The sequence below is a fragment of the Chiloscyllium plagiosum genome, chromosome 30, assembly GCF_004010195.1.
Source record: "Chiloscyllium plagiosum isolate BGI_BamShark_2017 chromosome 30, ASM401019v2, whole genome shotgun sequence".
Taxonomy (NCBI): domain Eukaryota; kingdom Metazoa; phylum Chordata; class Chondrichthyes; order Orectolobiformes; family Hemiscylliidae; genus Chiloscyllium; species Chiloscyllium plagiosum.
Window position 1 is genome coordinate 4298769 of NC_057739.1, and position 17435 is coordinate 4316203.

At 49.8% G+C, this 17435-nt stretch overlaps 1 protein-coding gene across 1 annotated transcript in view; it reads right to left on the minus strand.

Moving 5' to 3' along the window:
* Nucleotides 1-15632, minus strand: part of LOC122564598 (nuclear speckle splicing regulatory protein 1-like) — a 40010-nt gene extending 24378 nt beyond the window's left edge. The window contains exon 1 of the mRNA XM_043719687.1: nt 15551-15632. Coding sequence (XP_043575622.1) covers nt 15551-15632 — 82 coding nt within the window. The remainder of the gene's footprint in view (nt 1-15550) is intronic.
* Nucleotides 15633-17435: the final 1803 nt, after the last annotated feature.

Here is a 17435-nt window from a genome sequence, read left to right on the forward strand (position 1 = left end):
TGCCTCAGGATAGATGATTGGTGTTAATGGGGACAACATGTCAGGCCTGTCTCAGGATAGGTGATTGGTGCTAATGGGGACAACATTTCAGGCATGCCTCAGGATAGGTGATAGGTGCTAATGGGAACAACATTTCAGGCCTGCCTCAGGATAGGTGATAGGTGCTAATGGGGACAACATTTCAGGCCTGCCTTAGGATAGGTGATAGGTGCTAATGGGAACAACATTTCAGGCCTGCCTCAGGATAGGTGATAGGTGCTAATGGGGACAACATTTCAGGCCTGTCTCATGATAGGTGATAGGTGCTAATGGGGACAACATTTCACGCCTGTCTCGGGATAGGTGATAGGTGCTAATGGGGACAACATTTCAGGCCTGCCTCAGGATAGGTGATAGGTGCTAATGGGGACAACATTTCAGGCCTGCCTCAGGCTAGGTGATAGTTGCTAATGGGAACATCATTTCACGCCTGTCTCGGGATAGGTGACAGATGCTAATGGGGACAACATTTCAGGCCTGCCTCAGGATAGGTGATAGGTGCTAATGGGGACAACATTTCAGGCCAGCCCCAGGATAGGTGATAAGTGTTAATGGGGCCAACATTTCAGGCCAGCCTCAGGATAGGTGATAGGTGCTAATGGGGAAAACATTTCAGGCCTGCCTCAGGATAGGTGATAGGTGCTAATGGGAACAACATTTCACGCCTGTCTCGGGATAGGTGATGGGTGTTAATGGGGACAACATTTCAGGCCTGCCTCAGGATAGGTGATAGGTGTTAATGGGGACAACATTTCAGGCCTGCCTCAGGATAGGTGATAGGTGCTAATGGGGACAACATTTCAGGCCTGCCTCAGGATAGGTGATAGGTGCTAATGGGGACAACATTTCAGGCCTGCCTCAGGATAGGTGATAGGTGCTAATGGGGACAACATTTCAGTCCTGCCTCAGGATAGGTGATAGGTGCTAATGGGGACAACATTTCAGTCCTGCCTCAGGATAGGTGATAGGTGCTAATGGGGACAACATTTCAGTCCTGCCTCAGGATAGGTGATAGGTGCTAATGGGGACAACATTTCAGTCCTGCCTCAGGATAGGTGATAGGTGCTAATGGGGACAACATTTCAGTCCTGCCTCAGGATAGGTGATAGGTGCTAATGGGGACAACATTTCAGTCCTGCCTCAGGATAGGTGATAGGTGCTAATGGGGACAACATTTCAGTCCTGCCTCAGGATAGGTGATAGGTGCTAATGGGGACAACATTTCAGTCCTGCCTCAGGATAGGTGATAGGTGCTAATGGGGACAACATTTCAGGCCTGCCTCAGGATAGGTGATGGGTGCTAATGGGGACAACATTTCAGGCCTGCCTCAGGATAGGTGATAGGTGCTAATGGGGCCAACATTTCAGGCCTGCCTCAGGATAGGTGATAGGTGCTAATGGGGACAACATTTCAGTCCTGCCTCAGGATAGGTGATAGGTGCTAATGGGGAAAACATTTCAGGCCTGCCTCAGGATAGGTGATAGGTGCTAATGGGAACAACATTTCACGCCTGTGTCGGGATAGGTGATGGGTGTTAATGGGGACAACATTTCAGGCCTGTCTCAGGATAGGTGATAGGTGCTAATGGGGACAACATTTCAGGCCTGCCTCAGGATAGGTGATAGGTGCTAATGGGAACAATATTTCACGCCTGTCTCAGGATAGGTGATAGGTGTTAATGGGGACAACGTTTCAGGCCTGCCTCAGGCTAGGTGATAGGTGTTAATGGGGACAACATTTCAGGCCTGCCTCAGGATAGATGATAGGTGCTAATGGGGACATTTCAGGCCTGCCTTAGGATAGGTGATAGGTGCTAATGGGGCCAACATTTCAGTCCTGCCTCAGGATAGGTGATAGGTGCTAATGGGGAAAACATTTCAGTCCTGCCTCAGGATAGGTGATAGGTGCTAATTTCGAAAACATTTCAGGCCTGCCTCAGGATAGGTGATAGGTGCTAATGGGAACAACATTTCATGCCTGTCTCGGGATGGGTGATAGGTGTTAATGGGGACAACATTTCAGGCCTGCCTCAGGCTCGGTGATAGGTGCTAATGGGGACAACATTTCAGGCCTGCCTCAGGATAGGTGATAGGTGCTAATGGGAACAACATTTCAGGCCTGTCTTAGGATAGGTGATAGGTGCTAATGGGAACAACATTTCAGGCCTGCCTCAGGATAGGTGATAGGTGCTAATGGGGCCAACATTTCAGGTCTGCCTCAGGATTGGTGCTAGGTGCTAATGGGAACAACATTTCAGGCCTGTCTCAGGATAGGTGATAGGTGTTAATGGGGACAACATTTCAGGCCTGCTTCAGGATAGGTGATAGGTGCTAATGGTGACAACATTTCAGGCCTGCCTCAGGATAGGTGATAGGTGCTAATGGGGACAACATTTCAGGCCTGCCTCAGGACAGGTGATAGGTGCTAATGGGGACAACATTTCAGGCCTGACTCAGGATCGGTGATAGATGTTAATGGGGACAACATTTCAGGCCTGTCTCAGGATAGATGATAGGTGTTAATGTGAACAACATGTCTGGCCTGTCTCAGGATAGGTGATTGGTGCTAATGGGGCCAACATTTCAGGTCTGCCTCAGGATTGGTGCTAGGTGTTATTGGGGCCAACATTTCAGGCCTGTCTCAGGCCTGCCTCAGGATAGGTGATAGCTGCTAATGGGGACAACATTTCAGTCCTGTCTCAGGATAGGTGATAGGTGTTAATGGGGCCAACATTTCAGGCCTGCCTCAGATTAGGTGATAGGTCCGAATGGTGACAACATTTCAGGCCTGCCTCAGGATAGGTGATAGGTGCTAATGGGAACAGCATTTCAGGCCTGCCTCAGGATAGGTGATAGGTGCTAATGGGGACAACATTTCAGGCCTGTCTCAGGATAGGTGATAGGTGCTAAAGGGAACAACATTTCACGCCTGTCTCGGGATTGGTGATAGGTGCTAATGGGAACAACATTTCAGGTTGCCTCAGGATAGGTGATAGGTGCTAATGGGGACAACATTTCAGTCCTGCCTCAGGATAGGTGATAGGTACTAATGGGGACAACATTTCAGGCCAGTCTCAGGCCAGCCTCAGGATAGGTGATAGGTGCTAATGGGGACAACATTTCAGTCCTGCCTCAGGATTGGTGATAGGTGCTAATGGGGACAAAATTTCAGGCGTTCCTCAGGATAGGTGATAGGTGCTAATTGGAACAACATTTCACGCCTGTCTCGGGATAGGTGATAGGTGCTCATGGGGACAACATTTCAGGCCTGTCTCAGGATAGATGATAGGTGTTAGTGGGGACAACATGTCAGGCCTGTCTCAGGATAGGTGATAGGTGTTAATGGGGACATTTCAGGCCAGCCTCAGGCCTGCCTCAGGATCGGTGATTGGTGGTAATGGGAACAACATTTCAGGTCTGTCTCAGGATAGGTGATAGGTGTTAATGGGGACATTTCAGGCCATTTTCAGGCCTGCCTCAGGATAGGTGGTACGTGTTAATGGGGACAACATTTCAGGCCAGTCTCAGGCCTGCCTCAGGATTGGTGGTAGGTGTTAATGAGGATAACATTTCAGGCCAGTCTCAGGCCTGCCTCAGGATAGGTGATAGGTTTTAATGTGGACAACATTTCAGGCCTGTGTCAGGATAGGTGATAGGTGCTAATGGGGACATTTCAGGCCAGTGTCAGGCCTGCCTCAGGATACGTGGTACGTGTTAATGGGGACAACATTCCAGGCCAGTCTCAGGCCTGCCTCAGGATAGGTGATAGGTGCTAATGGGGACGACATTTCAGGCCTGTCTCAGGCCTGCCTCAGGATAGGTGATAGGTGTTAATGGGTACAACATTTCAGGCCTGCCTCAGGTTTGGTGATAGGTGTTAATGGGGACATTTCAGGCCAGTCTCAGGCCTGCCTCAGGATAGGTGATAGGTGCTAATGGGGACAACATTTCAGGCCTGTCTGAGGCCTGCCTCAGGATAGGTCATAGGTGTTAATGGGAACAACATTTCAGGCCTGCCTCAGGATAGGTCGTAGGTGTTAATGGGGACAACATTTCAGGCCTGCCTCAGGTCTGCCTCAGGATAGGTGATAGGTGCTAATGGGAACAACATATCTGGCCTGTCTGGACGATCAATGCCTCATTTTCCAGTTGTAACCCTTAGCCTTCAAGACTTAACCAAATTTAACACTTTTTAAGAACATGATCATCTCCTCTGTGTCTATTACCCAACCCATACTCTTGGTCATATCCTGAAATCGGTTGCTTTCAGCACACCCATTTCACTTTCACCTGCTCAGGGTCCCCATTATCACCTGCCTAGACTCTCTTCTTCTCTGGCTCACTGTTAAAAATCCCTTTGTCTACTGTCCCTGCGCTCTCTCTCTCTCTCTCTCTGTTTTTCTATCTCTCGCTCTCTCTCTCTCTCAGTTGTGTCTGCACCTGTCCACTCATACCTTGCCCCCCAATATTATCAGCATAAATAGCACCTTTTCCTAGCTTCTCCTAATTCTGAAGGAAGGTCACTGAACTCGAAACATTAAGTCTGTTTCTCACTCCAAAGATGCCGCCAGATCTGCTGATTTTCTCCAGCAATTTATATTTTCATTTGAACCAGTATTTCTGTAGCAGTTCAAGAGACTTTGCTGTACAGAATTCCAATCTCTATATTATTTTATTGTTGGAGGAAGAGACATTTCCTATCATTGGATGTAGATTTGTTCATTTCCATAGCCATCTCTCCTGTTGCCATAATTCAACTTGAAAGTAGTTTCCACATCTTCAGTACAATATACCATCCAATAAAGCTTCTCGATCAGTAATCGTAGTACTGAGTGAGCTGCATAAAGCCTCAAGGACACAGCTGTCCAACTAGACTTGGAATATTTGCAGTCAAGAGTGTGGTGTTGGAAAAGCATAGCAAGTCAGGCAGCATTCGAGGAGCAGGAGAATCGATGTTTCGGGCAGAAGCCCTTCATCAAGAAAGCAATGAGATCAATGTAAGAGAACCAAAGGGTATGAAAGTTTCAAAACTAGAGGGTGTAATTTTAAGGTGAGAGGAGAAAGATTTAAAAAGGACCTGAGGGGCAACTTTTTCACACTAAGAATGAACTGCCAGAGGAATTGGTATGCAGGTACAGTTGCAACACTTAAAAGACATTTGGACAGGTCGGTGATTAGGAAAGGTTTAGAGAGATATGGGTTAAACACAGGCAAATGGGATGAGTTTTGTTTAGGAAACCTGGTCAGCATGGACGAGTTGGACTGAAGGATCTGTTTCCATGCTGTTTAGCTCTGTGATTCTCTCTACAGAGCAAGTGGTGAAGGCTGGTACAATTACAACATTTAAAAGGCATCTGGATGGGTATATGAATAGGAAAGGTTTAGAGGGATATGGGCCAAATGCTGGCAAATGGGACTAGATTAGGTTAGGATATCTGACGGGCATGGATGAATTGGACTGAAGGGTCTATTTCTATGTTGTACATCTCTATAACTTGATCTCTTTGCTACCAATCTGTTTTACAAAAATGTATGTATTTGTGACGGTATTGGTAGAAGTGACCAATACGTAGTCCTTATGGAGACCAAGTTCTGTCAAGGGAACCCTGTTGTCCTGTGGTACTGTCCTCATGGTAAGTGGGTCAGATTCTGATCTAATCTAGCTCTTCAATAGTAATGTAGTATAAAGGGTTTATGCCAAATATGTAAATCATCAGTCCTCTTCATCAGTGATGCTAGAGATCACCTGACAATAGTCTCTGGTTCGAGATAGTTCTGTGTTAAACCTAATGCTGCCAATAGTTAGAAAAGTACTTAATATAAGGTTAATAAGCGATAACTAAGCAGGGCTAGGTTTTGACATCCCAAGCAAACTTTGATATTAACTCCTCTCCCCTAAACCCCATTCAATAAAGAAAAAAGATGAGAAGTCTAGAGCAAAACTTTACCTCCATTTACTTGGCATTCAAAATGATGAATTTGGTGTCCCTTAAATCCTGGCCCCCTAGGTAACAACCTGTTTTTTCTATATGGTTGGGCCAGTCCTATTCTCAACTGCCTAGTTTCCAGTGACCTCGACTGATCCTGACCAAGAACATCACCTTCCCTAAGAGATGGCTGTGGTGGGATAATAACAGGAATGAATGATAAAGAATCATGTTCCTGATTGACTCCACAGACATTCTTGCAGCACATTGGGATTGTCCGATTAGAGAATTTAGACACACTATAGAGATTTCTGAAATGGCAGAATGTTGCTGTTGTGATGTTGCTCTTTGGGAGTTTGCAATCTCAATAGTTGTGTATTGTGGATTTATGAAAATAGAGAAAGGCAGGATTAACCAACCCGCGATAGTCATTCCAAAATGGAACTACCACACAAGCTAATCAGCTGTCAGCACTGTGAGTGAACTGCGGTCCTCTCCCATCATACTGTTAAACATTCGGAAAATGCTCACCTGTAGTTGCACCATATGAGACTGCTTCAGCACTCTATTGTTAGGACTGCAATGACAGCTGTTTTATTTTAAATGTCAAATATCCATCACCTTTGTGGGGCGCTTGTGGCACCATGATAGTGTCCCTGCTTTGGCATGGGTACAAGTCACACCTGCTGTAAAGGTGTCTCCTAACATTTTTGAGATTAGAAATATCTATCTTGCATTTTTTCAGCCCCCTTCATGTGAAGTTAAACTGATGAGTATACAGTAAAATGTATATCCAGTAAAATGTGTCTAATATGTATAGACTGAACATAAACAATCAACAATATCATTCAATCTGTTGCCACCAGTCCCTAGCTAGATGTTTCTCCAAGACTTGCGCAGTCTAGTGTGGAGATGGATACTCATATTTTTGCCAAACTGGAGGAGTGTCTTATGGTAAACATGATATAGGTTATGACATCTCTGGAACTGTTTATGGGTTACAAGAGTATGGAGCTGAAAATGTGTTGCTGGAAAAGCGCAGCAGGTCAGGCAGCATCCAAGGAGCAAGAGAATCGACGTTTCGGGCATGAGCCTGAAGAAGGGCTTTTCCAGCAACACATTTTCAGCTCTGATCTCCAGCATCTGCAGTCCTCACTTTCTCCGACAAGAATATGGAATACATTCTGACAGGAACCTTTAGGAGCACTTGGTGGTAACTCTTACTCCTTCAAAATCTTTCGTTATTATGCCCAACTAGTCCACTTGACCTCGTCACTGTGGGCGATGTTAAGAGCATTCAGTCACTATTAGCCCTTTCAGGCCTATGTACAACTATTTGAATGGAAAGTTCCTGTGTTTTAGAAATAGCTGCAGCCCAGCTCAATGTTTAAGAAAGGCCTCTCTCTGATCACAGCTCTCAGCGCTGAATTCTCCCTGATCTTATCAGCTGTGTTCAGAGGTGCCACAAACAAAGGACTGATCCCATTGCATTCTCTTAAACCTGTCAGGCATGTCCACTGTACACCACAAAAAGAAGGCAACCTTTAACCTCTTCCTGTTTGCACACTGTTTGCAGATAAAATATTTAACAATGCTAAGCAGCTGAGAGCCAACAGTAAGCTGCCAGGCAGCCTGCCTGCATCATGCAACTGACAGTGTGATAAAGTTGTCTTGCAGAATGCACAGAAAACCCAGTTAAAATTGTTTTGATGGAACAAATTGGGATTTTTTATACCTTAGTGTATATCAACTGCAGAACAATTGGGTTCTTATTTTACACAGAAGTTGGATTGCATCACTCTCTGTCTCCCTCTTGCTCTCTGTAAAACTTGGCACAGCCTAAAAATAACACAGAGCACCTGACTTTTGTAGAGGCCATTTGGTCAAGATCTCTTAATTGTTAGTCACAGATTGCCAACTGCTCAAAGGGTCTGAGGTCCTGTTCTTTAAAGGTGTAGCAGTACTGGAAGTGATGCATGGAGCTGGGGAGATGAACAGACCTCTCTCTTGAAACTGAAGGATTCTGTATTCTGTGTGTTTAAAAATGATGGAGTGAGAGAATTAAGAAATTAGCACCAGATGCAGTCCACCAGATGCAGTTCGCTACATGGTATGTCTGGAGGACTATTGCCTAGAGACTGTGTTCTGTGAGGGCTGAGACTGGGAGACGTCCTCTCTCTCCCCAAGTGCCCACACGTGTTCTGTGAGGGCTTAGACTGAGAGACGTCTTCACTCTCTCTGAGTGGCTACACGTGTTGCGTGAGGGCTGAGACTGAGCGACATCCTCACTCTCCCTGAGTGGCTACACATGTTCTGTGAGGGCTGAGACCGAGAGACGTCCTCACTCTCCCCGAGTGGCTACATGTGTTCTGTGAGGGCTGAGACTGAGAGACGTCATCACATTCTACCCGAGTGGCTACACGTGTTCTGTGAGGGCTGAGACTGAGAGACGTCCTCACATTCTCCTCGACTGCCTACACGTGTTCTGTGAGGGCTGAGACTGAGAGACGTTCTCATTCTCCTCGAGTGGCTACACGTGTTCGGTGAGGGCTGAGATAAGAGAAGTCCTCACATTCTCCCCGAGTGGCTTCATGTGTTCGGTGAAGTCTGAGACTGAGTGACGTCCTCACATTCTCCCCGAGTGCCTGCACGTGTTGTGTGAGGGCTGAGACTGAGAGACGTTCTCATTCTCCTCGAGTGGCTACACGTGTTCTGTGAGGGCTGAGATAAGAGACGTCCTCACATTCTCCCCGAGTGGCTGCATGTGTTCGGTGAAGTCTGAGACTGAGAGACGTCCTCACTCTCCTCGAGTGGCTTCACGTGTTCGGTGAAGTCTGAGACTGAGAGAAGTCCTCACTCTCCTCGAGTGGCTTCACCTGTTCTGTGAGGGCTGAGACTGAGAGACGTCCTCACTCTCCCCGAGTGGCTACACGTGTTCTGTGAGGGCTGAGACTGAGAGGCGTTCTCACATTCTCCCCGAGTGGCTTCACGTGTTCGGTGAGGGCTGAGACTGAGAGATGTCCTCATTCTCCCCGAGTGGCTTCACGTGTTTTGTGAGGGCTGAGCCTGAGAGACGTCCTCACTCTCCCCGAGTGGCTACACGTGTTCTGTGAGGGCTGAGACTGAGAGCTGTCCTCACTCTCCCCGAGTGGGTACACATGTTCTGTGAGGGCTGACACTGAGAGACGTTCTCACCTTCTCCCCGAGTGGCTGCACGTGTTCTGTGAGGGCTGAGACCGAGCGACGTCCTCATTCTCCCCGAGTGGCTGCACGTGTTCTGTGAGGGCTTAGACTGAGAGACGTCCTCTCATTCTCCTCGAGTGGCTTCACGTGTTCTGTGAAGGCTGAGATAAGAGACTTTCTCGCATTCTCCTCGAGTGGCTATATGTGTTTTGTGAGGGCTGAGACTGAGAGACATCCTCACTCTCCCCGAGTGGCAACACGTGTTCTGTGAGGGCTGAGACTGAGAGACGTCCTCACTCGCCCCGAGTGGCGACACGTGTACTGTGAGGGCTGAGACTGAGAGGCGTTCTCGCATTCTCCTCGAGTGGCTACATGTGTTCTGTGAGGGCTGAGACTGAGAGACGTTCTCCAACTCCTCACTCTCCCGGAGAGGCTGCACATGTTCTGTGAGGGCTGAGACTAAGAGACATCCTCACTCTTCCTGAGTGGCTACACGTGTTCTGCGAGGACTGAGACCGAGCGACGTCCTCACATTCTCCCCGAGAGGCTGCAAGTGTTCTGTGAGGGCTGAGACTGAGAGACGTCTTCACATTGTCCCCGAGTGGCAACACGTATTCTGTGAGGTCTGAGGCTGAGAGACGTCCTCACTCTCCCCAAGTGGCTACACGTGTTGTGTGAGGGCTGAGACTGAGAGACGTCCTTACTCTCCCCGAGTGGCTACACATGTTCTGTGAAGTATGAGACTGAGAGACGTCCTCATTCTCCCCGAGTGGCTACACGTGTTCTGTGAGGGCTGAGATTTACCGACGTTCTCACATTCTCCCCAAGTGGCTACACGTGTTCTGTGAGGGCTGAGACCGAGAGACGTCCTCACTCTCCCCGAGTGGCTACATGTGTTCTGTGAGGGCTCAGAGATAGAGACGTCCTCACATTCTCCCCGAGTGGCAACACGTATTCTGTGAGGTCTGAGGCTGACAGACGTCCTCATTCTCCCCAAGTGGCTACACATGTTCTGTGAGGGCTGAGACTGAGAGGCGTTCTCACATTCTCCCCGAGTGGCTACACGTGTTGTGTGAAGTCTGAGGCTGAGAAATGTCCTCATTCTCCCCTTGTGGATGCACGTGTTCTGTGAGGGCTGAGCCTGAGAGACGTCCTCACTCTCCCCGAGTGGCTGCACGTGTTTTGTGAGGGCTGAGATAAGAGATGTCCTCACATTCTCCCTGAGTGGGTACACATGTTCTGTGAGGGCTGAGACTGAGAGACGTCCTCACTCTCCCCAAGTGGCTACACATGTTCTGTGAGGGCTGAGACTGAGAGACGTCCTCACTCTCCCCGACAGGCCGCACGTGTTCTGTGAGGGCTGAGACTGAGCGACCTCCTCACTCTACCCAAGTGGCTACACGTGTTCTGCGAGGACTGAGACCGAGCGACGTCCTCATTCTCTCCGAGTGGCTACACGTGTTCTGTGAGTGCTGAGACTGAGAGACGTCCTCACTCTCCCGGAGAGGCTGCACGTGTTCTGTGTGCGCTGAGAATGAGAGACATCCTCACTCTCCCGGAGAGGCTGCACGTGTTCTGTGAGGGCTGAGACTAAGAGACATCCTCACTCTTCCTGAGTGGCTACACGTGTTGTGTGAGGGCTGAGACTGAGCGACGTCCTCACTCTCCCCAAGTGGCTACACGTGTTCTGCGAGGACTGAGACCGAGCGACGTCCTCATTCTCTCCGAGTGGCTACACGTGTTCTGTGAGTGCTGAGACTGAGAGACGTCCTCACTCTCCCGGAGAGGCTGCACGTGTTCTGTGTGCGCTGAGAATGAGAGACATCCTCACTCTCCCGGAGAGGCTGCACGTGTTCTGTGAGGGCTGAGACTGAGAGACGTCCTCACATTCTTCCCGAGTGCAAACACATATTCTGTGAGGGCTGAGACTGAGAGACGTCCTCACTCTCCCCGAGTGGCTACACGTGTTCTGTGAGGGCTGAGACTGAGAGACGTCCTCACATTCTCCCCGAGAGGCTACACGTATTCTGTGAGGGCTGAGACTGAGAGACGTCCTCACATTCTCCCGGAGAGGCTACACGTGTTCTGTGAGGGCTGAGACTGAGAGACGTCCTCACATTCTCCCCGAGTGGCTACACGTGTTCTGTGAGGGCTGAGACTGAGAGACGTCCTCACTCTCCCCGAGTGGCTACACGTGTTCTGTGAGGTCTGCGACTTAGAGACGTCCTCATTCTCCCCAAGTGGCTACACGTGTTCTGTGAGGGCTGAGACCGAGAGACGTCCTCATTCTCCCCGAGTGGCTACACGTGTTCTGTGAGGGCTGAGATTTACAGACGTTCTCACATTCTCCCCGAGTGGCAACACGTGTTCTGTGTGGGCTGAGACTGAGAGGCGTCCTCACTCTCCCCGAGTGGCTACACGTGTTGTGTGAGGGCTGAGACTGAGAGACGTCCCCATTCTCCCCGAGTGGCTTCACGTGTTTTGTGAAGTCTGAGACTGAGAGATGTCCTCATTCTCCCCGAGTGGATGCACGTGTTCTGTGAGGGCTGAGCCTGAGAGACGTCCTCACTCTCCCCGAGTGGCAACACGTATTCTGTGAGGTCTGAGGCTGACAGACGTCCTCATTCTCCCCAAGTGGCTACACGTGTTCTGTGAGGGTTGAGACTGAGAGGCGTTCTCAAATTCTCCCCGAGTTGCTTCACGTGTTTTGTGAAGTCTGAGACTGAGAGATGTCCTCATTCTCCCCGAGTGGATGCACGTGTTGTGTGAGGGCTGAGACTGAGAGATGTCCTCACTCTCCCCGAGTGGCTGCACGTGTTCTTTGAGGGCTGAGGTAATAGATGTTCTCACATTCTCCCCGAGTGGGTACACATGTTCTGTGAGGGCTGACACTGAGAGACGTTCTCACATTCTCCCCGAGTGGCTGCACGTGTTCTGTGAGGGCTTAGACTGAGAGACGTCCTCTCATTCTCCTCGAGTGGCTTCACGTGTTCTGTGAGGGCTGAGATAAGAGACTTTCTCGCATTCTCCTCGAGTGGCTATATGTGTTTTGTGAGGGCTGAGACTGAGAGACATCCTCACTCTTCCCGAGTGGCGACACGTGTTCTGTGAGGGCTGAGACTGAGAGGCGTTCTCGCATTCTCCTCGAGTGGCTACATGTGTTCTGTGAGGGCTGAGACTGAGAGGCGTTCTCGCACTCTCCTCGAGTGGCTACATGTGTTCTGTGAGGGCTGAGACTGAGAGACGTTCTCCAACTCTCCCCAAGTGGCTACACGTGTTCTGTGAAGTCTGAGACTGAGAGGCGTTCTTCTCAACACGTGTTCTGTGAGGGCTGAGACCGAGAGACGTCCTCACATTCTCCCCGAGTGGCAACACGTGTTCTGTGAGGGCTGAGACTGAGAGGCGTCCTCACTCTTCCCGAGTGCCTATTCGTGTTCTGTGAGGGCTGAGTCTGAGAGACGTCCCCATTCTCCCCAAGTGGCTACACGTGTTCTGTGAGGGCTGAGACCGAGAGACGTCCTCACATTCTCCCCAAGTGGCTACACGTGTTCTGTGAGGGCTGAGACTGAGAGTCGTCCTCACATTCTCCTCGAGTGGCTACACGCGTTCTGTGAGGGCTGGGACTGAGAGACGTCCTCACATTCTCCCCGAGTGGCTACACGTGTTCTGTGAGGGCTGAGACCGAGAGACGTCCTCACATTCTCCCCAAGTGGCTACACGTGTTCTGTGAGGGCTGAGACTGAGAGACGTCCTCACATTCTCCTCGAGTGGCTACACGCGTTCTGTGAGGGCTGAGACTGAGAGACGTCCTCATTCTCCCCGAGTGGCTACACGTGTTCTGTGAGGGCTGAGACTGGGAGATGTTTTCACATTCTCCACGAGTGGCTACACGTGTTCTGTGAGGGCTGAGACTGAGAGACGTCCTCACTCTCCCCGAGTGGCTACACGTGTTCTGTGAGGGCTGAGATTTACAGACGTTCTCACATTCTCCCCGAGTGGCTACACGTGTTCTGTGAGGGCTGAGATTTACAGACGTTCTCACATTCTCCTCGAGTGGCTACACGTGTTCTATGAGGGCTAAGCCCGAGAGACGTCCTCACCCTCCCAGAGTGGCTACACGTGTTCTGTGAGGGCTCTGAGATAGAGACGTCCTCACATTCTCCCCGAGTGGCAACACGTGTTCTGTGAGGGCTGAGACCGAGAGACGTCCTCACATTCTCCCCGAGTGGCAACACGTGTTCTGTGAGGGCTGAGACTGAGAGGCGTCCTCACTCTTCCCGAGTGCGTATTCGTGTTCTGTAAGGGCTGAGTCTGAGAGACGTCCCCATTCTCCCCGAGTGGCTTCACGTGTTCTGTGAGGGCTCAGAGATAGAGACGTCCTCACATTCTCCCCGAGTGGCAACACGTATGCTGTGAGGGCTGAGACTGAGAGACGTCCTCACTCTCCCCGAGTGGCTACACGTGTTCTGTGAGGGCTGAGACGAGAGACGTCCTCACATTCTCCCCGAGTGGCTTCCCGTGTTCTGTGAGGGCTGAGACTGAGAGACGTCCTCACATTCTCCTCGAGTGGCTACACGTCTTCTGTGAAGGATGAGACTGAGAGACGTCCTCACTCTCCCCGAGTGGCGACACGTGTTCTGTGAGGGCTGAGACTGAGAGACGTCCTCACTCTCCCTGAGTGGCAACACGTGTTCTGTGAAGGCTGAGACTGAGAGACGTCATCACATTCTCCCCGAGTGGCTGCAAGTGTTCTGTGAGGGCTGAGACTTAGAGACGTCGTCACACTCTCCCCGAGTGGCTACACGTGTTCTGTGAGGGCTGAGACTGAGAGATGTTCTCACATTCTTCCCGAGTGGCTACACGTGTTGTGTGAGGGCTGAGACAGAGAGACGTCCTCACTCTCCCCTAGTGGCTACGCGTGTTCTGTGAGGGCTGAGATAAGAGATGTTATCGCATTATCCTCGAGTGGCTACGTATGTTCTGTGAGGTCTGAGATAAGAGACGTTGTCCAACTCTCCCCAAGTGGCTACACGTGTTCTGTGAAGGATGAGACTGAGAGACGTCCTCACTCTCCCCGAGTGGCTACACGTGTTCTGTGAAGACTGAGACACGTCCTCACTCTCCCCGAGTGGCTACACATGTTCTGTGAAGGCTGAGACTGACATACGTTCTCACATTTGCCCCGAGTGGCGACACGTGTTCTGTGAGGGCTGAGATAAGAAACGTCCTCACTCTCCCCGAGTGGCTACACGTGTTCTGTGAGGGCTGAGACTGAGAGACGTCCTCACATTCTCCTCGAGTGGCTACACGTGTTGTGTGAGGGCTGAGGCTGAGAGACGTTCTCACATTCTCCCCGAGTGGCTACACGTGTTCTGTGAGGGCTGAGACTGAGAGACGTTCTCGCATGCTCCTCGAGTGGCTACACGTGTTCTGTGAAGGCTGAGACTGACATACGTTCTCACATTTGCCACGAGTCGCGACACGTGGTCTGTGAGGGCTGAGACTGAGAGACATCCTCACATTCTCCTCGAGTGGCTACACGTGTTGTGTGAGGGCTGAGTCTGAGAGACGTTCTCACATTCTCCTCGAGTGGCTATGCATGTTCTGTGAGGGCTAAGACTGAGAGACGTTCTCACTCTCCCCGAGTGGCTACACGTGTTCTGTGAGGGCTGAGACTGAGAGACGTCCTCACTCTCCCCGAGTGGCTGCACGTGTTCTCTGAGGGCTGAGACTGAGAGACGTCCTCACTCTCCCCGAGAGGCTGCACGTGTTCTGTGAGGGCTGAGACTGAGAGACGTCCTCACATTCTCCCCGAGTGGCTATGCGTGTTCTGTGAGGGCTGAGATAAGAGACGTCCTAACTCTCCCCGAGTGGCTACACGTGTTCTGTGAGGGCTAAGACTGAGAGACGTCCTCACTTTCTCTCCAACTGCCTCCACTTGTTCTGTGAGGGCTGCCTCGAAAAACTGGTGGAGCTGACTTCTTTCCATGTTGTTTCCCCCATATGCAGTGTGTCCATTAATGAGACAGATGCTGGCAGGGTACAAAGTCTACCCGTCGGTACCAGGATCTCCCTACCTCCCTCGACCTACATTCAATGTCAGCCTTTGACCATGCTGAGGTTAATGGATCCTGATGCCCCTGCAGGTCCAGCTTGTGGCAGCCTCACCCTCTATGATCCTCTTGGGCAAGATGGGACAGTCACCTCTGCCGTACTTGTGGTTGGCTAGGTGTTGTCACAGCTGAGACACAGAGCAGTCTGGTTCAGGAGCAGGAGAGTCAGTCCCAGCTATGCCTTGACATTCTGAGTCCAACTGTCCACAGACCATCCCTAATCAGAAGGCTGTGTGAGCTCTTGAGGTAAGAACCAAACTCTTTTCCAAGGGATACTAAACTCAATACCTGAGAGGTTGGACAGGAAGAGGTGGGTGGGGCTAGTACCGTTTGGTTTTTTTTGCAGGGCCCCATCAAGGAAATCTGCCATCCTTACTTAGTCTGGCGTACAAGTCATAGAGTTGTACATCAGTCAAACCAATCCATGCCAACATAATCCGAGACAAAACTCGTCCCACCTGCCTGCACTTGGCCCATTTCCCACCAAACCTTTTCTATTCATCTGCCTATCCAAATACTTTTGAGTGTTGTAACTGTACCTGCATCCACCACTTCCTCAGGAAGTCATTTCCACACACAAATAACTCTCTTTGTGAAGAGTTCCCCCAAGTCTTTTAAAACCTTTCTCCTCTCACCTTAAAAAATACACCCCCAGTCTTGAAATGCCCCACTCTAGGGAAAAGACATCTACTATTCACCTTATCTATACCCCTCACGATTTTATAAACGTTAACAAGGTCACCCTCAACTTCCTACATTCCTGTGAAAAAAATCCCAGCCAGTCCAGCCTCTCTTTATAACTCAAACCTTTCATTCCTGGGGAATATTTTCTGGATCGCCTCCAGTTTAATAATATCCTTCCTATAACAAGCTGACCAGAACTGGACACAGTACTCCAGTGGAGACCTCACCAATATGCTGTGCAACCTCGGCATTACGCCCCAACTCCTATACTCAAAGCTCTGAGCAATGAAAGCAAGTGTGCTAAACGACTTCCTAACTACCCTGTATACAAGTGACACCAGACCCACAACAATGTGGTTGACTTCTCACTGCCCTCTGAGTAATTCGGGATGGAAATCAAGGCTGCATGAACCAGTAACATCCACATCCCGTGAATGAAATAAAAAATGCCTCCACATTGGGAACTCGGGCCCATGCTGTGTGATACACCTGAGCAATGAGCAGGGTCAAAGTTCTGCTGGTTAACTTCCAGTCAGTCATTGATAAACATGAAGTGAGAATGTTCACAGTAAACCTTCAAAACAAGCCTGACTGGAAGTGAAGAGCCTGAGCCTTTGCTCACACACATCACTCGAACCAACACTCACTGCTTGTGCCTGACCCCTCAGTGAAATTTAAACTCTCAAACCAAAACAGGTCATAACCTTCCAAAAATCACAGCGAATTGCAGTGGTCATTGATTTAATCTTCCACGTAAAAGAACACCACACCTCCAACTTTCCCTCCTGCCTCCACACCATTCTGATTTGGAAGTATGTTGCAATTCTTTCAGTGTCACTGGGTCAAAATCCTGGAGCTTCCCCTCTGCAGCACTGTGGCTGCCCCTGCACCATGTGGGCTATAGTGTTTGGAGAAGGTAGCTCACCGTTGAATTGAATTGAATTTATTGTCACGTGTACCAAGGCACAGTGAAAAGCTTTGTCTTGTGAGCAATACAGGCAGGTCACATAGTTAAGTAGCATAGATGGTAATCTACCTTCTCAAGGGGCAATTGATGATGAGCAACAATTGCTGGTCTAGCCAGAGATCCTGAAAAATAATAACAGGAAAGTTTGAATACAATTGGGTGACAGTGGACAGGATGTGATGCTACTGTGTGACAAGACCTGACGATGATGGCAATTGCAATTTCTTTCTCCATGATCGATGATGATACGGTAGCACTGACCATGCTCACTTGTGAGGAGAAAGTGAGGACTGCAGATGCTGGAGGTCAGAGCTGAAAATGTGTTGCTGGAAAAGCGCAGCAGGTCAGGCAGCATCCAGGGAACAGGAGAATCGACGTTTCGGGCATAAGCCCTTCTTCAGGAATGAGGAAAGTTTGTCCAGCAGGCTAAGATAAAAGGTAGGGAGGAGGGACTTGGGGGAGGGGCGTCGGAAATGCGATAGGTGGAGGGAGGTCAAAGTGAGGGTGATAGGTCAGACTGGG